Source organism: Neolamprologus brichardi, chromosome 13 (assembly GCF_056152115.1).
Source record: "Neolamprologus brichardi isolate AB-2024 chromosome 13, ASM5615211v1, whole genome shotgun sequence".
Taxonomy (NCBI): Eukaryota; Metazoa; Chordata; class Actinopteri; order Cichliformes; family Cichlidae; genus Neolamprologus; species Neolamprologus brichardi.
The window spans coordinates 8,652,319-8,675,046 of NC_142116.1; the positions used below are offsets into that span (position 1 = coordinate 8,652,319).

Below are 22,728 nucleotides of genomic sequence, written 5' to 3' on the forward strand. Positions count from 1 at the left end.
TCGAAAGGAGCCAGCTGAGGTGGTTTGGGCATCTGACAAGGATGCCCCCTGGGCGCCTCCTGGGTGAGGTGTTCCAGGCATGTCCCACCGGGAGGAGGCCCCGGGGCAGACCCAGGACACGCTGGAGAGATTATATCTCTCGGCTGGCCTGGGAACGCCTTGGTGTTCCCCTGGACGAGCTGGAGGAGGTGGCTGGGGAGAGGGAGGTCTGGGCCTCTTTGCTTAGGCTGCTGCCCCCGCGACCCGGCCCCGGATAAAGCGGATGAAGATGGATGGATGGATGGATGCAAATAGCATGTAGATGTTAAAAGCATAGGAACACAGGGTAAATTATATACTGTAAATAACCCGTTTTTTGTCTGTGTGTTTATATATATATATATATATATATATATATATATTATTTAGGCAAAATTTATGAGCTTGCTAAAAAGAGACACTGCTGTGGTGCTCATTCAGCCATCCTCCTGAATTAAAATGATGCTAAAACGATCTGAGTGTGTTCAAATTAAGCATTAAAATCTGGAAGCGGAGACACTGAAATAGTGCCACTCTGGTTAATCACGAGCCAAAAACCATTCATATCACTACATCCCATTTAAATCCACTTATTATATCATTTCACCTCCAATTAGGCTCATAACTACAATGACACAGGGATTTCATTACAGGGAACACCACCTCAGTGATTCAACTGTAATGATTCTTTTGCTCACTTATTTTGTTGTTCCTATGTTGAGGCTGAACTGCATGTATGGATCATCTATTTGTCTAGCTGAAGGCCACACTAAAGGGTCTAAAAATGGCACATAATCCCTTTCTGCTTGACATTCATCTTCAAAGAGATGTGTTTTAAAGGCAGAACCCTGCAATGGCCTGGCATCCTGTTGATTAGCTGTACTTGGAATGACACGCTGCCACTCAGTGACACTCAGCAGAGAGGTGGCTGGACTCTGCTGGTAGCAGCTTCCATGTTGCCCACATGTGAAACCTGACATATTTAGTGCCGTTCGACAGATAAGTTGACCCCTAGTGCAGAAATTAGCTGGACACATATATTGTCTGTTTAACCACTGACCACTGTAATGAAGAGAAATTCTAGATGGGTACATCTGTTTCTGATTTTAGTGTGTGCAATCTGTCTACATGAAAAACATTTTGCTCATTAATGGATATTGAACAATTGCAGAAAAGTTTAAAAATTCACATTTTAGTGGACTCAAAACATATATGTATAGTATAATAAATACTCTGCTTTTTGCTGGAAGAAAATCGACAAAAATACCAGCCCACCTACACATTACATCTGCAAGAGCTGCTCAGCCATGGAAACCTGTGCCCTGAGGCTCCTGCTGCACAGTTTTGAGCAGTTCAGTTTTATTTATATTGCACCAAATCCTAACAGTCATCTCAAGGTGCTTTATACTGTAAGGTAAAGACCCTAAAATAATACAGAGAATATACAAATAATCACACAAGCCCCCACGAGCAAGCACTTGGCAACAGTGGGAAGGGAAAAACTCCCTTTTAACAGGAAGAAACTTCCAGTAGAACCAGGCTGCTGACATAACTGATGAATTATAACTGATGATTAAATGGTGTGAAAATGCATAGAGAGGGAAAAGTTGAATCTTAAAAGTAGAAAGGATGTCTGTTTTGTGAATCCAAACTGGGAGCTGGTTCCACAAAAGACTGGCCCTGAAAGCTGAAGGCTCCGCCTCCCATTCTACATTTAAACACTGTATGAGCCATAAGTCAACCAACAGTCTGATGCTGAAGTGATAGAGTACTATGAGGTTTTTAAGATAAGATGTCGTCTGATTATTCAAGGCCTCGTATGTGAAGGGAAGGGTTTTAAAATTCTGGATTTAGACGGGTAGCGAATGAAGAGAAATCACAGTTCTTTTATCTAGTTTGATAAAAGTTTGACTACCACAACTTTGTAAAAAAAGGAGGATAATAGGTGCTTTTCTGTCCACATCTGTTAACAAGGTAAAGCAACATGGGAAATTATCCTTTATATAATTTTAGTTAGGCAGTCGCCGCCTACTCTGTCAGGACCAAATGAATCACTGCCTCATATATAAGCCCACATATAACAACCTTAATCACTTACTGATGATTAATGGTTTCAAATACCCTTTATGCATCAAGCCAGATAAACACCTGTATGTACGTCACACTAGTGAAATGAGGCAAGCTGTGACGGTGGTCTGTGTAGTGTGCATTATAAGGTATTTTCTTTTATTTGTTTCCAGGTGCTACAGATTTGTCCGAAGGACATGAGAGCTGATATTTGTGTTCACCTCAATCGCAAAGTTTTTAAAGAGCACCCGGCTTTCCGACTGGCCAGTGATGGGTGTCTCCGAGCACTGGCCATGGAGTTTCAGACTATCCACTGCGCTCCTGGCGACCTGATCTATCACGCTGGTGAAAGTGTGGACAGCCTCTGTTTTGTGGTGTCAGGGTCACTGGAGGTCATTCAGGATGATGAGGTTGTTGCTATTTTAGGTGAGTAAAGCTCCTCTGTTTTACGTGTAATTCCTAATTTTTACATTAGATTTGAATTGATCTTATTTTATTTTTTAAAATAAAATAAATGTCAGGTACTTATTTTTCATTACATTTCTAAATTAACCAGATAACAGGAAATTGACCTAATTTTTTAACCTTCTCTCTAATGTCCCTCATAGCTGTTTTGGGCTTTTTTTCACTGCTCATACCGAGGCTGCTGCCTCGTGGCTAGCTCTGCACTCTAGCTAGCTTCAGATTTATCTACTTTCCCTGTATTAGCTTCATCAAACTAGGCATGTTTAGCTGGGCAAAGGTGATTCAAGTGTATCATTAGATTTGTTGTTACAAAGTAATCATGGTTATTCACCCATGGTTTACTTTGTCAAATGTTTTGTCTTTCTTCTCTCACTAATGCCTACAGCCACAAGCTAATGACATGTTCGAGTATGGCTGTGAGTGCCTGAGTGATTATTTGTCTTCACCATTGTGCACGTGTTGCGCATGCATGAAACAGACTGGCTCATAATTGGAAAAATGTGACTGACCAGCCGGTCACCGCTCCAGGCCGAGCATGCTGAAATTTCATTCTCTGATGAACTGATCAGTGCATTTCTACAAAAATAAAAATGTAGAAATTAGTGAAAAGTAATTACCTCTAAAGAAACCTCATTCTATAATAATGATAAATTTGCATCATGCTGAAAATATACAACATGTATAGTATAAATTTTCAGGCCATTTGAAGGAATATACTACTACTACATGCTTGATGAGGAAATTTGCATTTCCTCCATTGGAGAAGCATTATACCTCGTCATTTCCCCAGTCGAAGGACCTGCTGCTGATCTCCTCGGTTGTTTCAAAATATAAAGTTTTAGATTACTTAAGCTGTGTGACTCAGATGCATTGACAATAGTGTCTCTAATCTGAATGTATTGTCTTGGAGGCACTTCAACACCAAAACACTGGTTGATAGCATAAAGGCTTTTAAGTCTAAGTGGCCTCTAGCTCTCTCTGAACATCATAGCAAGAAAATAATTTTGTTCGAGGACATACTTATTTCCTCCCTTTTCTTTTTTGCCTAGCAGCACTTTACAAACTGTCCCTGTCTGCAGTGTCAGCTGAGCTGTTTGGGGATCATTTTCTGCTGAGTGATGGATCTAGGATTTGGACAAGAATTTGTTTGTCAGTCCTCTCAGCAACAGTGAAGTCTGGTATTTTCAGTTTTATCTGAATCACATTAAGCCAACTCACCTACTTTGGGTGCATATTGTAATAATCTCTAGTACATCAAATTTACTGCATTTTATTGGCTGTCCCCTTAAATATTGTCTGAGATCAATGAAAGATTTTAGCATTTTAAACAGTTGGAATGATAAAGATTTGTGGTGCTGTGAACTGCATTAACAAACATTTTTTAAACTTCAGTTTTGCCTGTACGAATTCATCTGAGTGAACTCCAAGGGTATAAGTGAATTAAAATTAAAAAGCTTCACTTACACCTCAATAACCATAATCTCTATGAACAATTTCAATCTGGTTTCTGCCCCAATCATAGCACAGAAACTGCTTTGTTAAGGATTACCAATGACCTTCTGATGGCAGCTGATTCTGGTCTCCTATCCATCCTCATCCTTCTTGATCTTAGTGCGGCGTTTGATGCCATTTCTCACAATATTCTCCTGAACCGGTTAGCATCCATTGGCATTAGTCATACCCCCCTTGCCCGGTTCACCTCCTATCTCTCATACCGCACTCAGTTTATCCAATTTAAATCCCATTCTTCAAGTCTCCATCCTGTTTCTCCTGGTGTGCCCCAGGGTTCAGTATTAGGGCCTCTTTTACTCATCTCCCTCTTGGTCATATATTCTGAAAATATAATATAAATTTTCACTGTTATGCCGATGACACCCAGCTCTACATTTCTTCTAAACCCAATTCATCCCTCCCACCTACCTCCCTCTCAAATTGTCTTATCAAGAGTAGATCATGGTTCTCCTCCAATTTTCTTAAACTAAACAGTAATAAAACTGAAGTTTTACTTGTTGGTACAGCCTCTATCTTATCCAAATCCCAGTTTTTCCATTAACATTGAACGTTCTCCCACCCTTCCCTCCCCTCAGGTTAAGAGTTTGGGTGTCATACTTGATAATACTCTCTCATTCCAGCCCCACATTAATTACATAACCCGGTCTGCATGCTTCCCCTTATGTAATATTAACCGACTCCGCCCCTTCCTTACTCCCCATGCTGCTGCCATCCTTGTCCATAGTCTTATTACGTCCTGCATTGATTACTGCAAATTCCTCTTATTTGGTCTCCCTAAAATGTCCCTTCATAAACTCCAACTTCTTCAAAATTCCGCAGCTTGGGTCATAACTCGTACTCCGTCAAGAGCTCATATTACGCCAGTTCTTCAGCAGCTTCACTAGTTGCCCATAGAAGCCAGGATAAACTTTAAAATCTTACTTCTCACATACAAGTGTATCCATAAATCTGCTCCTTCCAATTTGTGTGACCTGCTCCATATCACCACTGTCTCCCGCCCTCTCCGATCATCATCTGCTATTCATCTTACTGTTCCGTCCGCACATCTTACCACTATGGGGAACAGAGCCTTCAGTCACTCTGCTTCTCGGCTCTGGAACTCTCTTCCTCCAGCCATAAGAAATATAGACTCTCTTCCCGCATTTAAGTCCCAGCGCAAAACACATCTGTTCAAATTGGCGTATTCGCTTTAGTGCTGATTTTACCTGTTGTCAAGTTCTGCTTTGCAATTTTAACTTATTTTATGTATTTTATGACTATTGCTTCTTTTATTAATTTTGTTCTTTTGTAAGGTGACCTTGGGTTTTTGAAAGGCGCCCTCAAATAAAATGTATTATTATTATTATCATTATCATTATTATTATTATTATTATAAAATTAGTGTAAAAAACATATTCTACATACCTGAAAAATCACCTAAAAGTATATTAATTAGTGTAAAACTGCCTAGAATAAGCTTTTGTGGTTAATAAGTGTCTTGGTATTTACTCTCAATTCTTTTGTTCAAATTTGTCAATCTAACCAGTCTGTGGTGTCTGTGAAACTATGTTCAGTGCTGTATTCATTTAAGTCAAATTAAATTAGTTCTAAACCTAACTGAAAATAAGCATTTTAAAACAAATAATAATTAAAAGTGTTATAACTCAGGACTGAACAGAAAATCACAACGCAACACTTGCGATCTTTTGGCCTTCAAAGGTTACAATCAATGCCTGTGCCACAGGTTCATTTCAAGCAAACATGTAATATGGCTGCCTGGATTGATTTTTCACTGATTTATTGAAAAGGAAATGAAACTGAACAACATAACAAACAAATAAACCAATATTACTTTTAAATACCTAGTTAGCTTCCATTATTTCTTAGGATTTTATTATGAGCTAATTTGAAAAAGCTTTAGTTAAAATTGTATCTTTCACAATCTGTAGCCAATGACGCAACAGTCAGAAGATAATAACTATCTAACAAATGGCCATGTTGAGCAATTTATAATAAACCTGTATAGAAATATTACCTGAATCTGCACATGATTAGCAGTGCATCTACAACTTTATTGGTTAGCTTTACACCAGCTCAACTAACTTGTGACTGTAGTAGAGACTTTTCTGGAGATTTAGCTCTTTAAGACCTACATACTTCAACTTAGGAGTTAGTAGAAACAAAAAAACGGGTTAAAAAGTTCACACTTGCTCATAAGGGATTGCTGGATTGTTTGAATTCTCTCTATAATGTTATAATATAAATAACAGTGAGCATAATGGAAAACGTGAGAGGTTGGTAGAAATAAAAGGCGGTGCTAAAAGGGGGTAAATATCATTACATCTGCAGTCTGCTTGCTCATAAGTGATTTATTAGCAAACACACTATTACAAAGGCCACTAATTTCTAAACTATTTTTTCCCACAGTGGTTATGATAGATGTATTGACCTGAGACCTGTGCCAGTAAATGAGGCCATACTTGACCAGATTAAAGTAAGCACAGTATCAGTGTCTGTAATGACTACGCCATCTAAGCCTAATGAATATTGATAAGGACCTACTCCTAACTACTAGGATACTTCCCATGTTAGTGACCCTAGTTTGTCTTCCAATGCATCTAGATTTGATCTTATTTTAAAAAATAAAGTAGCAAACTGTTCACAGCAGAATGTTTTGTTGTTAAAACATCATCATTTAACGTGCTTTGTGAGTAATTTAATGAATAACGGACGCCATGCTCTGGTAGGAAATGTTACAGTGCCAGGTTTCTGTCAATATCCTTCTATTGTTTTCTCTTTGCATAAATCAATATACTGTCAACATGAAACCAATGAACCGGAAGGCAACTATAGTGATGAATAAAAAGCTTCTTTGTATTGAATTCCTTATGAGACTAATAACAATGTAAAAAGAAACGGCATGTAAAGTAAATCAGCAAACAAGACAGGGCATCTGGTTTAATCAGCTACTGCTATTTTTACCACTGTACCACATACTACTTTATATTAATGCTTTTGCCACATATAAGGTTTATTTTCATCCACTGTGTGTGTTTCATCATGTCATCATGTGAAGAAATAACAAGGTGTTTTAAGTCAAGACAATAAAAAAAAGGAAAAAAGTTCATGATAAGCTGTTGATTATACTGAGTCATAGTACTCCTTTGTTCAGGGTAGTTTATGGTAATACTGGGCTTCTCAAACTTAAAAAAAGTGCTGTGCATGAGTCACAAATGACAGACCTTATAAATTACTGAGTTGGTCTAATGAGCTTTAGATTATGAAGGTAATTTAACACTCTTTATAAAGGTTTGAAAGCTATATTTCTTATATGTATTAATAGTTAATACATCAGTTGTAAGCCATTACCTTGAACAGCAGAAAATCCTCATCTGGCTTTGTCTTCAGTTTTAAATATACATAGAAGTCTCCTCAAAAGAACAAAGGGATTTAGTTCCAGCTGTTCAGCAGCATCTGTCATGCTGGAGGGGGACTTTCCAAGACCTCCCAACCCAAAATGTGTTCTTGACTCATAAATGATCCACATTGCATAACTGTATTATTTATAACCAACCTAAAACAAGTAACTGCTGCTTTCATTCAATATATTGAGGGACTTTTCACAAGTAAAAGACTCACCGTCCACTTTATTTGGTTTCTACTGGATCTGGATGGATGTGGTCAGTAACAATACTTAGGCAGTCTGTGGTGCTCAAACAGTCTTCTTGTGTGTCAAAAAATATCCCCCAAATTATTACACCTCTACTGGCAGCCTGAACTCAAGGCAGGACAGGCCTGCTTTTATGTTGCTTACGTGAAAATCTGACCCTGCCATCCAAACGTCAGATCAGAAAGCTCTGCTATGCTACTTTCTTAAGTAACCCTATAGATGGCTGTGTGGGAAAATCGGTTCCTGAAATACTTTGACCTACTTAGATCTGAGATCTAGCACCAACAACTATACCCAGTTGAAATCACCTTTCTTCCCTATTCTGATGCTCGGTTTGAACTTCAGAACTTTGAATGCCTAAATGTACTGAGTTTCTGCCATGGGATTAGCTGATTTGAAATTTGCATTAACAAGCATTTGAACAGGTGTACCTTACAAAGTGTCCATTTAGTGTAAACCTGTGTGTAGGACTTAATACTGTGTGTTAAATTACAGGTACTGAGATTTTCACTAATCATCGATAACTGATATATAAAAACATTATTAAAGCCGTTTTTGTCTCTTACTGTTTTCTTTTACCTGGAAGATCAGATCTTGTTGCTGAACTAACATGGAACTAAAATTGTGCGCTCTCTCATGCAGGAAAGGGAGACGTATTTGGGGACGTTTTCTGGAAAGAGGTGACTTTGGCTCAGTCCTGCGCCAATGTGCGAGCTCTGACCTACTGCGACCTCCACGTTATTAAACGCGACGCTCTGCAGAAGGTGCTGGAATTCTACACGGCATTTTCCAACCACTTCTCTCGAAACCTGCTGCTCACTTATAACCTGCGTAAGAGGGTGAGTGACTGTTCAGATGCCAGATACAGTTGACTGCATTTTCATTTAGGATTTACACAGAAGTTTTCATCTGCAAAGACTTCAGCCTTGTGCACAGTGGTACATGAAAAAGAAAAAAAATATTAACAAAATAAAACAAACATTTTAGAATGTATTTACAAATTCCAATAATATTTTTCTGCAAAGATCTGTAAAGATAGTGTTGATATTACCAGTATCAGACAGTAAGCAGTAAGTAAAGCAAAAGCTGAAGATTGCAACCTTTAAGAAGAGAGGTTTTTTTTGCAATCCAAGTTGAGATTGCATTAAATTCAACGAGATGAAAGCTTGGAGGATTTATTAAATCAATCAATTAATCAATATTGAACCTACATATGTTTAGTCATGTCAATATATTTCACAGCAGAAGACAGCCTACCTTTCATGATCTGGAGCTGCTTTAACTTGCCCTATATGAACCATACTGACAATCACAATTGTTCACACACATCAATTCTTGTTAAATAGGGGCCTCTGGGAAACTCTGGGAAAAGGTAACCACAGAAAACCTTATATTCAACCTAAAGGACACGTGCACCTACTGCCTTCAGTCACACAGCACATAAAATACAAAAACAGAGCTCCATTAAACAGCCACCATATACTAAAGCCGCTCTCACATCCTTCATTCAGAAATGAACAGTTGTGATCAACAATAGCGTAAGAGTAGATACCAATCACTGCTTCATTCTTAATGAGGTTAGCCTGCCTGGGAGAGTGCAAGTGAGATTGGATTGCTTGCATTTGAAGAGGCAATCTCATCTTCTGCATTAAAGTTACTATTCACCAGGGTCCCACGTCCTGAATGTATGCAGCAGGGAAATCCCGATATGGGTTGACTAAAGGAGCCTAATGCTGCCTTCAAATGGTGCTGCTGAGATTGTTTTTTGACTGATCCAGCAGAGCAGACAATGTGCATTTAAGCGGTCTAAGTTGTGAAAACTTTATTGCTACAAGACAGAGAAGGAAGCTGATGCTGTCTTACCTTTTCAAATGTGATGAGTGACTTTCTGCGTGTTGCAAATAAAATGCCCAGACTTTCTGAGTTAAAACTGCCACATAAGCTATTTTAATCAGATACTTTCCATTTGAAAGTATTTAGTGCAGCAGAAGAATATTGTTAGAGCTCATTGTTGCTTCTAAATATGTTAGAAACTGGGGTGATTAGCCTGTAAGTGGACAACAGGTGGTAAAATGGCAGGTAGCGATGCAAGGCAGCAGTGGCATTGACATGTCAGAGGGAGAGATAGATTTATTTAATTTATCTCTCCCTAGAGAGATAGATTTGCAGATTAAATAAATGACCAAATTGGGAGGATATTTTTGTTACAGCGTGAGGACAGTAAATTAATTATTAATTAATTAACCAGCACAGCTTCAGTTGAGTTCCCCGCACTAGCTTTACTAGACTATATTCTTCACTTAAATACAGCTATATATATATATATATATATATATATATATATATATATATGTATATGTGTGTGTGTATATATATATATATATATATATATATATGTATATATATATATATATGTGTGTGTGTGTGTGTATATATATATATATATATATATATATATATATATATATATATATATATATATATATATATATATATATATGTATGTATGTGTGTGTATATATATATATATATATATATATATATATGTATATATATATATATATATATATATATATATATATGTGTGTGTGTGTGTGTGTGTGTGTGTGTATATATATACATATAACCTGATAAACAATCATTTTGTACATGTTGGAGGTATTTTACCCCTTTGTTGTGTTACACATAGAACACTTTTCTTAAAAGTAATGCAGTACTCTGCTTAATTACTCCCAGGACAAAGTAAATCGTTATTCTACTCGTTATATTGCTTTCTTTTTACCATGTAAAATGGCCTGAAACACATGGTCTTGTAATTACCATTTAACACCATTTAACAATGTAAACCTATATGCTACATCCCCACACACATAACACAAATCCCCGAGGACACACCTATGATCTTTCTCTCAGTATTTATATATGAACATAAAGCCAACACCAAACATGAAGCAAGGATAAAAACCTGCAACAAAGAGACACTAAACTAATCGCCATAGTAATTCTATCTGTAGAAACAGATAGAAATGAAAGCTGCAGACTGACTGCTCATCAGGTTGTTACCTGTTGAAGTTCAGGTTGTGGCTGGCTCAGCTTTTCACTCTGGGTTCTTGGCTAGCTTAGCCTTAGCGTGGTGTCTGTGCAGATGCTTGCAAATAGCTGAAGTTGTGTTAGCAACATCATGCAGCTGTTTTTGCCCTGGATGCAGTTTGCACTTTACTATTGCATTCTTATCCTTGTGTGCAATAAAAATAAAAGAACTGTCCGTACCCACACCCATCCGAAAAAGCAGGCTCGATAGGCAAACAGACTAATAATTCCAGGGAATTGGACTACTGGGAACAGTTCTGTACAAGAACCGGTTCTCAAGTTTCAGCACTGTCATGTATCCTTGGGAAAAACAAACAGCTACTCAAATTGTTTCACATTTTCATCTATTAAAATCCAAAATGTCAAGAGTAGTTTGCGCTTATTTTCATCAGCTTTTTAGGGGTTTTGCTTGCAGACCTTAAAGTTGAATTGCTTACTGACAAAATGAATGTTATATGTTGAATGTTAGACTGTGACGTTAATGAAGGTTAATAAAGTATCCCCAAACATGTGAATACAAAATGTGTATTTGTGTTTTTTAATTATTACTTTTAATTAATATTAATCCCTAATTAATGAGACAAGTGAATTACTGGATTGGGAGACTGGGATCAGGACATTTTAAAGCACAGAAATAAAGCTACAAAGCTAAAAACTGAAAATACAAAATGCCTAAAAATATAGTTGTCCATTAGCATCATCTGGGTGGTAAACTGACAGTGTGCCTTCACGCGCTGAAGCCAGAGGCTTGATATGAACTTTCCCTGTACGCCATGGGAATTAGCCTTTTTAAAGTGACATTTGCAAAGAACACACATTTTGACATATTGGCAATCTTTCACACACAAATTCTACAATCAATAAGAGAGATGGTGAAGATGATGTTGATCTGCTTTTGTACTACTTCAGGAGACTAAACTGACATGAGTGTGAGAGTGGTTTGGGTATAATTTTGCTTGTGTGCTGTCAAAATCTGAAACTTTTGGTCATTAAACTTTATGGTTTTTTTTTTTTTAATGATGGTCTTTTAGTCATAAGAATTTTAAATTCTCTTTCAGATTGTTTTTCGAAAGATCAGTGATGTGAAACGGGAAGAGGAGGAGAGACGGAACCGTAAAAATGAAGCCCCTCTGAATTTGCCACCAGATCACCCAGTACGAAAACTTTTCCAGCGCTTTCGACAGCAGAAGGAGGCCCGCATGGCGACTGGGAAACCAGAAACAGATGAACAAGACATTGAGAAGGGTCCTCTCTATGTGGACATCCCCCAAAATAAATCAGCTATTACAACTACCAGCATTGTCACTGTAACAGAAAGCCCAGCTACACCTTCATCTTCAACTCCTCAATCGCCATCACCTCTCAACTGTACGGTCGCAGATAAGGCAAAACTGCAAGTGCCATCGTCCATTTCTTTGGTTGGTGGCCGCTCTGCTGAACCACCCAAACTGAAAGGCTGGGGTCGCTTTAAGGAGTCGATGGCCAAAGCTGACAACTGGAACACAGTGTCTAAAGCTGAATCCATGGAGACTTTACCTGAACGAACCAAGGTGCAAGAATCCCCGATCTCTCTAAAGAAGACGGACTCATGTGACAGCGGCATTACCAAAAGTGAGTTACGCCTGGACAAAGTGGGTGACTTCCGCTTGACGCCTCAGGACCGCAGTCCTGCCCAGCCTCCAGAAATGAGGCATTTCTTCTACCCCATCCCGGAGCAAACACTTCAGGCTTCACTGCAGGAGCTCAAGCTAGAGCTAAAGGATGACCTTAAGAACCTAAATGTTCGAATGTCAGGCCTAGAGATGCAACTCACAGAAGTGCTAAAACTCCTGAAAGCCAGCCATCCAAGCTCTGGCTCTCCACAGCATCTTTTTGACATTTCTAGACCTGCTTCACCAGAAGTGGACAAAGAGGATATCTTCTCTTGAAGAATGAAAGAGTCATCCGGCAACAGTTGACCTTAAATTCAGCTGAATCCAGTAATATGCAGATTACTCGGATAGCTGAGACCGCACTGGGTATACCATTTAGATTAGGCAGCAGTGTAGTAAGATGCACCAGCCTTCATCCTAGGGTGTACCTACCTGGTAGCAAGGTAACGTCGTGCTGACAAGTTGAGGTCGTAACCTAGATTTTTGTGTCTTGGAATCGAATATCTGAAGGTTACACAAAAACTGACAGCTCTCTGTTTGTACATACGTTTGATTTATCTTTCCGCTGCACTATGATGGAAAAATACTTTGAGGGGTGGCATTTTATGAAAAGTGTGTTCAGATTTTGGGGGAAGTAGGAGAAGGAGGTATCTCCATTGGAAGGTTCCAATGGAAGCAGCATGACCCACTGGTTTGTTAGCATTTGTAAGAGATTCTTTGCATGTCACATAAAGTAGACGTCTGCCTCAAATAGCAGTTGGCGCATATTTGATGAATTGAGGCCGCACGCCGATCCATTTGCATTTTTTCACATTGACAGGGAAAGAGGACAGTTTTTGCAGATGCTGAATCAATCTTAATGTAATTTCCTCAAACAGTTATGTTATTATATCAGATGCCAGAATCATTATGAATTAAACAACAGATAACTCTGCCCGACCAGTCTGATTTTCAAAAACATGTTTGAGCGGAGATCCTAATTTCAATAAACCACAAATAGATGTGCTTCATGAAAAATTGAATGAAATGCTAACTAGTGAGGCAGCAATTGGCAAGTTATCCCTCTTTCCTGATATCTAGGTTTACTATGTTACAGCTTTGGTGATACATACAGTCATTTTATAGGTACTGACTGTGGCCAAAACCCTTACAAATATAGAAAGTAATGGCGATTTGCACAATATTTGTAAACTAAAATTTGTGTACAATAAAACAGGCTGTCAGAAAGTGGACTGAGATCACCAGACCATTTTTGACTTTAATGGTCCCTTAAGTATATTTTTACATTTTAATCCTGTTAACATGCATGATTTTCTGTTTGTCCTCATTTTTACTTGAGAAAGCAAACAAACAAAAAAAGCTAATATGAGTTGACTAGTATTAGGAGGTCTTTTCGGAGCACATGTTCAGGGTGAGTCTGTGAAATGCAGATGATCTTGAACTGTTTTAAATGTGTTAACTTGCTTCTGGCTTTGAAAAATTGAATTTTTCTTTCAGAGTGGGAAAAATCTTTAACCCCTCAACCCCTTTTTAATATGATGCAGTCAATACAAAAAATGTGTTGCAGACATTCAAATGTTTTTTTTAAAATGACACACTTGGTGCAGTAATGCCTGAATTATGCTTCAGTGGGAAATCTATAGCATAACTTACAAGATAACCGGAAACCCCTTTTTTAACCGTACACCTTCCACATAACCTGATGTGCCCCTCCCAAGAAATATAACTACGGGTCGGGTCGACATAGCCCATGACGACTGAATGCCGTGGAAGGTCCAGTGTAGGGTTAAAAGGGGTGACCGGTTACATCGTCAGTTATGCCGTAGACTTTCCACAGAAGTCCACATAACGCATAGCTGTTGTAGGAGTGTTTCATATAGATGGTGTATGTTTATGTTAATATATATTATTTGATTGTTACAATATACACTTTCACTTCATCAGGTACACCTTGCTAGTTCTGGTTTGGACCCACTTTTGCCTCTAGAACTGGCTTATTTCTTCATGACATACATGTAGATTCAATAAGATGCTGAAACATTGCTCAGAAATTTTGGTCCATATTGATGTGATAGCATCATGCAGTTGCTGCAAATGTGGCTGTACATTCATGAAGCAAATCTTCAGCTGCACCACATCCCAAAGGTGCTCTTTTGGATTAAGATCTGGTAACTTCAGAGGGCATTTGATTACAACGAACTTATTCCCATTTTTAAGAAAACAGTCTGAGATTATATAATTTTGTGACATGGGACTTTATTCTGCTAGAAGCAGGCATCAGACTAGCTGACATTTTTCCAATCTTACTACTGTCCAATTTTGATGAACCTGTGTGAATTGTAGCCTCAGTTCCTCGTGGCACCTGGTATGGTATTGTGCTGCTACATTCGGTGATGCCCTTCTGCATATCTTGGTTGTAACTAGTAGTTATTTGAGTTTCTGTTGCCTGCCTTCTCTGACTTCTGGAATCAAGAAGATATTTTCACTCAAACCCAGTTTTTCTTTTTCAGACCATTCTCTGTAAACCCTAGAGGTGGTTACGTGGGAAAATTCCAGTAGGTCAGCAGTTTCTGAAACACCCAGAGCAGCCTGTCTAGCATCAAAAACCATGCCACTTTCAAAGCCACTTAAATCATCTCTCTTCACTGGATATCTGCATGCCTAGATTGTGCTGCTGCCATGTGATTTGCTGATTAGATATTTTTGTTAAGCAGTCAAACAGGTGTACCTAATGAAATGGCTGGTAAGAATATAGATTTAATGTGATTATTTTTTAATTTTTTAAATGAAACATCTTTATTTTATTTTACTGTGAACATGCTATTATTTATTTTTAATATCAAAAGACTTGTTTTTCTCCAATTCCACATAATCTTCAGTAGTTGTAGAATCTAACTGGCCAAGAAGAGCTGCATTTGTATCATACAGACATTTAGTTTATACTGATGAGCAACTTGCTTTACATAACACGATGACTACTGTAGACTCTGAGGGTAGAAATTGAATGTTGACATAGAATGCTGTATTTTTATCAAGTCCCGAAATGTATTTATTTATTTATTTTTTGTATTGAACACCAGCATCAGGCAGATTCCTCCAATCATTATAAATAAAATATACAATAACAGGAACAATCTCTACAATTTCATTTTTCTCTTTAACGCTTGTTAAATAGGGATTAACTCAGATTGCAATAATTCCTGCATGATAAATACTAAAAGTTTACATATACGGCAATTATTATCATCAAATTTGTCCTTCGACTTTAAATTTTATTGACCAAAACAAATTGACGCACTATGACGTTTCCGAAAGCAAACAAAAAAAAAAAATACAATAGACAATCAATGTGGAACCTAAATGAGAAAAATATGCATGAAACAAAGTAAAGCAGAGCAATGCACTCTGCTATTAAGCAATAAAAAAGGCACAGTTAGCTTTTACAGTACAATTTAGTTCTAAGATATCCGTCGTCGCACTTGAGAAACAATGAATAATGGAAGAAAGTTTCATAATACTCTGCAAATGTGAGTCATTTTTTAAACAATCAGACTGCAGGTAATGAAGCCCGGAAAGTGGTTGCAATCAGCTGAAATAAAGTTTTATATCACTGAAATTAACGCTTGTATTTCTAAAACAAATAATATGACTTTGGGTTCGTCTTTGGAAAAAGTAGGAGCTTTACTGAATTTATCCAATAAAAGCACTTCTTTTCATGAGAAAAAAATAACCATTTTTCTTTATTATTCATCACTCATGGATAATTTATGTTCCCTGCGCGCTTTCCCCGTCACAAAAGACAAGCTGGGACGGACACAGCTGAGAGGAAAAAGATGCTGAGGTTTTTACTCCAACACTCATGTTCCATCAAAAATTCAGCCTGCTAAAAATAAATGGGCATGTCATCACAGAAGTGAGAACTCATTAGGTTTATTGCCAGTGTTTGGGGGTCTGCTTCTCCAAGAATTGTGATCTCAAAACCAAAGAAAAGGCACTAAAAATCACCATGGCCTCTCGATCACAGATTATTCATGAAGCTGCTGCGCAAGAGTTCACAAATCAAAGGGAGAGGAAAAGAGGTCAGATGGCATCGCTGAGGAATTCAGTCACTGTAATGAAAGAAGGATCTAAAGATTATGTAACTCGAGACAAAGTCTTTATCTTAGCAGCAAAATCAACCATCAGATGTTTTTAAACGCTTTGAAAGTGCAAACAGATGTGACAAAAACAAATTTATTATCTATGAATAGATGAGATGAGGATGATCATCTCATCTAGTCATTATGTTTGAAGCCCACAGAGTTCAACGCAGACTCTGATAATTGACAAATCTCTGGTTGTGAGCCTGCAACTTTTTTCCTTTTCAGATCTGTTTTTGTAAGTGACTATTTTAATGTTCAATTTCAAGTTATCTGAAAAAAAAAAAGAAAAAGAAATGATAGGGTTTAGTTTAATACCTGTTACTGCGGCTTTCACAATTGAGCATATAAAGCATGGTTACTTGAACAAAACTCATTCCCAACACCGTAGGATAAATCCAGTAAAGTTACTGTGCTATTTTAAGAAAAAGCAGACCTACTTTGGCGGTTTTGAGGCTACATTTGGCAAATGCTAAGTCAGGTTTACATCAATAGCATGCAAAATTCTTGAAACAACATTAAAGTATAATTTAACAATATCTATGTGTTTGTGACAAGTTGTGAGAAGATTTAAACCACATTCATGTCTGTGCAATAACTGCAGAATAATGGGCCGCTCACATAAACATACTTAGAGTGATAGGATGCTTTGTGCAGCCCGCTGAGCACCCGAGATTTAAACTCCACTTTATGCAAATGATCCAACAACCACACAAGAACCAGTTACACCCATTTTAGTGTGCACTGAAAACTAAGCGCAGCGGTTTAGTACTCTGCTCCACCAAGGGTAGGGAAATTGCTTCAGCGCAGACATACGGCTGTAATCATTATCAGTCTCGTTGGTTTTGTATAATAACAGATTCAACAGTGGTTTAAAAACTGTGTAACAGGGAAATGAAGTGTGCTGTATGGCAACAGCATGCCCCCCTCCTCCTTCTTCATCCTTCTCTCTTGCTGTCTCCTAAGAGACAGACAGAAAACCCAGAACTCATTAAGGCAAAAAACTGAAATAGTTGCAATTGTTACCTTGATTAAATTGGATTTTAACTCAGTTCTTTTTCCACCAACAATGAAAAACTCAACGAATACCAGTAATGTTATTTATATGTAATCCATATGTGATTACAGGAGGCTTTTAGAAAGAAACATTTCTAGGGCTAACAATGGATTTGTAGTCAACACTTTAAATCTTCGTGTCAAACAGAAGATTAAATTAAAACACCTGCACTGATTTTTTTTTTGGGAAAAATGGCACATTAAATTGGATCTATTTTGCTTTTTCCTGTTACAGTTTTAGAGGCATTCATTAAATATGGTGAAAGATTAAAAAAAAGTAAGGTTAGTACATGTGCGACTAATTCCTTTTAACCAAATGCTCAGGTTTCAGAGTTTTTCTTGTTTTTGTTTTGTTTTTTAACACTGGTTGATGTCAGAGAAAACAGATATTCCTAATATGGTCATCTAACAGAAGCTCCTCCCACCTGTTAAAATCTGTGAGAGGCAACCAATCACCAATCAATATCAGCCTTAAAACAACTTGATTCAGACAGTGGATGAACTGAGGGGCTGCAAGGCCTAACATAAAGTTTAAACGTTTATTTTAAACTGCGAATCATACAAATCTATTCTAGTAGAGTCCAAGAATAACAATGTGAAGCTGGAAATGAGTGTAACTGGTCCCCTTTAAGATATAATATTTTCACTGAAGCCACAATAAATTGCTGTTTCACTTTATCAATGACAGAGCTGGTAATATTCATATATTTAAACTTTTATTATGAATGACACAACCTATGACTATCATTTGGTATGTACCTTATTCCCTCATTGTGGTCGGTTTTATTCATATTGTAAATTTACTGTTATATTACTTTTACATTTGTTCCATTAAGGCATAAAAGCAAATCTGATTGTTTTCAAAATGAAAATAGTAAAAAACATCAAATCTGATTCATGCAGCTCAGTAACAAAGATATGGCCCGTGCAGGGTACTCTCACTTAGGCCTGTGGCAAGGCCATAAATATACAATCCTAAAAGGAATGCACTCTAAAATGCTTGAAAGCAATATGTAGTTTTTTGCTTTAACATTTGTAAAAAACAAAAAACTGATCCAAAAAACAACGCAAGTATAGAAAACATTAAGTTACCAAGTACAGCACCACGGTTTCATAACATCAACATCTACATATTAAAGTCGTTACCTTTGATTGCTACTGAGAAGCATGCAACACTGTGCCTTCATGATATTGCTCCATTCTCCTTTTCCAAGAAGCATTAATTACCCAAATTACTGTTGCTCCTTTGAGAAGATTTACACTGATCTATTTTTGTGGTCAGCTATGGAAAGCTGCCTAGTTAGCAAACTCTACACAGAGATATAGAAATAGATATATAGAGAGATATGCACAAGTTGTACTGCAACGTTTGGATTCTTAAGAAAGAGCAGAATTTGAATTTTATGTATGGTTTATGTATTATGCACATGCCTCTATGTTCACGTCATGTGATGAGAAATGTATTTTAAGCACAATGGAAACTCTGTGTTATGAACTGTGACATACTGTGCTATTCATAATAAATATTTTATACATGCTGCACGCTGTCAGATCTCTTCAGGCAATGGTTCATGGGTGTCTTTCGTGTTGTTGTGTTATAGCTCCTCTGTTAACGATTAGGACGCGTCTCTAAGAAGGTGTAACCCAACAGGTGTATTCTGCTGCTGATCTTCTTATGTCAGATAAGCCTCACACTTTTGTGCTAATTAAAAGGATTCTTCACTGCACCCACTGATCCTCCTTAGTGCCACAGATGTGATTATCCCAATGAAAGACATCAACTAATGGAAAGACCTGAGCCTTCTCAGAACAGCAGAGTCCAGATTACAATGTACTTCTGTTACTTTAGGGCAGACAAGCTTGTGTCATACAAGTGTTTATACACCAAATTGCAGACCAGTGCAGGTTAAGCAATTTAAACTTTGGGGACAGTCAGCTGCTGTGGCATGATCATGCGAAACTCAGGACCCTGAGGCAAGGTAATAGCTTTCAGTTATGACACATCTGACTAAAAATTCATTAATTCCTAACCTAATCTTCTTGAATCCGTACCCCGAAGCTGTTTACTTTCATTATTGTGCACTGTGAATAGCAAGAAACCCCAGACTGTTTTGCCACATTGCATGAAAAGCACAGATTACTTAAGTACTTAAACAGGAAGTTTAAAAAATGTTGACAAACCCCTGAAAAGTAAAGAGCAGATGCAAATCCCTTGGAGTTGGTAGCCTTGGTTGCCAAAAACTGTGCTGTGGCTCACTGGTCAAACTTTAAAATGTAAAATTTACTCTTAATAAATTACATGTTCCAGGCTTTCATAACCGATTAATGTGAAGATTTCTTTCTCTTCTACCAACGTGGCTGAATAATGAGGTAAATTAATATTAATTTCTGTTGAATGGCTTATGGTTATTTGATTAGTTTTCATGAATTTTCACATTCAACTCTCCACAGTTTGGTTTGCCATGCGACAAAGAATTTTCAACCTCTCTTTAAGGATCAGTCTGGAAAACAAAAGGTAACAAACAGTTTCAGTAGAGCTGATCTCACCAATTATTACACTCATGTGTCATATACTATCACTTTTGTCAAAACCTTTTTCAAAATTTCATCAAAGAGCTACAGTGTTGGACTGATTGTAATTGATGTACTCAATCCCTGTCCTAAAATATGTAGTAAACACTAATCTGCTGTCACAAGAACATTTAATAATGTATTTTAAAAACTATTAGTAAATAACCAGGCTCAACGGGACACAGTGGGTGACTGTCAGAAAAACATTAAGAAGATAAATTGTTTTATGTTTTGGCACGTTCAGATGTTTCTTTCTTTTGGCAACTAGCTTTACACACCACATTAGGGCTGTGCGGTATGACCAAAATCTCATATCCCGATATAAGAATTCTATCGTCCGATAACAATATAAATCACAAAAAATGTAACATTTTCTGTAAATTCTGTGAATCTCGGGCAGCTCGACTTGCGGGAAGTGTTTCCAGCTGCGTGTCATGTACCTGGAGTCGAGTGTTTTAACCGATGCATGAAACTATACATTTTTAGACATAAGTTGTAACAGCCGCCGTTTTCTTTGTGAGTATTTATTACACGGCGTGCTGCGGGGAAAAGCCTGTTCTAATGTTTGAGTCTAAGGTTTATTTTTTAGCACCTGGCAACTCTTTTTTTAATTCTCATCCGTAAATAATCTGCTCTTTCACGTGATTCAGTTTATTTTGAAAAGTCTCAACAGGATCTTGAGCTTTATTGTGAAAGGTTTGTGTGGAACATAAACAAGCGGACACGCGATGGCGTTACCGTCGTTGTTGCTAACCACAACACATAAAAACAGGCGCTTGTCTGTCAGTAGTGTGGTTATATTAAATATAAGAGAAATAGAGAACTTTAAGAAATTAATATAGCCACTACAGTGACCATCAGAACAATGAAAAAATATTGCCGTAAACAGTTTATTTTGTGACACCACAACGTTTTTATATTGTCATCCGATATATATCGAACAGCCCTACACCATTTGCATACAATTGAATACATTATAGTCATCAACCTTAGATTAAAGCTGTTTTAAAATCATTTTTGCATGATGATTTATGGAAGGCTTAAGGAGTTCCTCGGTCTAGAATATGAAAATTTAAAGCCTGTAACATACTGGCAAAAAGCTCTCAGAAGAGCTGACATTTTTAATGGATTAAAATTGAAGCTGAGGCAGAAGTAGTAGGTGCTGGCACCCAAAAAATATCTGGCTACAACAGAGTATTCAAAAAGTGTCAGCTTCTCTAATGAAATACTAAGTCATTACATTCCCCCCCCACTCATTATGATGATGTCAGTTAAATTCACAATCTCCCCTCCATATGATGAAAAAAACTTAATAGATATTAGCCATCAAATACATGTCAAAAAGACATATGTTTGGAGCAATGCCTCGGTGACTCTCTGTGCCTGAAGATGATTTCCCTATCGTTATTACCGAAGAGGTTTCAGAGATCCCTCTCATCCTCTGTGTCATTTCTTCACTTGCTTTTAAAAATGGGGCAATTGTGCAGGAGTAAAAATTCACCATCAGTGTCATTAGTTACACCATGCTAATTCCTCATCGGACTCCCTTTTGCCTTTTTCAGAATTGCCTTAATAAAACGAGGTGCTGGAAACAGTCATCAGAGATTGTTGAAGAGAGAAGTTGAAGATTTGTCATCTTCGCATCCATGTTGTGACTCTCCCATTCCACCACATCCCAAAGGCGCTCTATTGGATTGAGATCTGGTGACTCTGGAGGCCATTTGAGTACATTGAACCTATTGCCAGGTTGGAGAAACCAGTTTCAGATAATCTAACCACCCTGACAGGGTGCATTAAGGGGCCCAAATTATGCTCTTCAAACCATTACACCACCACCACTGGCCTGAACTGCTACAAGTGCAGGATGGATTCATGCTTTCATGTCATTTTTTCAAATTTTGACTTAACCATCCAAATGTGACAGCAGAAATCTAGACTCATCAGAGCAGGCAAGATTGTTCTAACCTCCTATTGACCTGTGTGAATTGTGATGCCTCAGTTTCCATTTTTAGCCGATAGGAGCTGCACCTGGTGTGGTATTCCACTGCTGTAACCCATCTGCGCTGACGTGGTGTGCACTCAGAGATGCTCTTCTGCGTGACTTAGTTATTTGAGTTACTGTTGCCTTTCCATCAATTCAAAGTAGTTAGCTATTTTCCTCTGACTTCTGGGATCAATGAGGCATTTCTCCCAGAGAACTGCTGCTCACTGGGTAATTTCTCTTTTTTGGACCACTCGCTGTAAACCTTAGAGACAGTGTTTTGGGAAAATCCCAGTAGATCAACAGTTTCTGAAATACCCTGATGAGCCTGTCTGGCATCAACAACCATGCTATGTCCAAAGTCGCTTAAATCACCTTTTTTCCCACCATGTCTACATGCTAAAATGCAATGAGTTCCTGCCATGTGATTAGCTGATTAGATATTTACATTATGATCCTTAGAAATGTTTAACAGTTGAACAACACTGAGTAACACGGAGTGTATATAAGGCTATATTATATTTATTC

The 22,728-nt window shown here is 37.7% G+C and overlaps 1 protein-coding gene across 2 annotated transcripts in view; it reads left to right on the top strand.

Annotated features, from left to right (window-relative positions):
• kcnh1a (potassium voltage-gated channel, subfamily H (eag-related), member 1a) overlaps nt 1-19,180 on the top strand; it is a 58,161-nt gene extending 38,981 nt beyond the window's left edge. For both annotated transcript variants that reach the window (XM_087850077.1, XM_006783582.3), the window contains 3 exons: nt 2,259-2,511; nt 8,354-8,550; nt 11,860-19,180. In XM_087850077.1, coding sequence (XP_087706203.1) covers nt 2,259-2,511; nt 8,354-8,550; nt 11,860-12,729 — 1,320 coding nt within the window. In that variant the 3' untranslated portion in view covers nt 12,730-19,180. The remainder of the gene's footprint in view (nt 1-2,258; nt 2,512-8,353; nt 8,551-11,859) is intronic.
• The last annotated feature ends 3,548 nt before the right edge of the window (nt 19,181-22,728 follow it).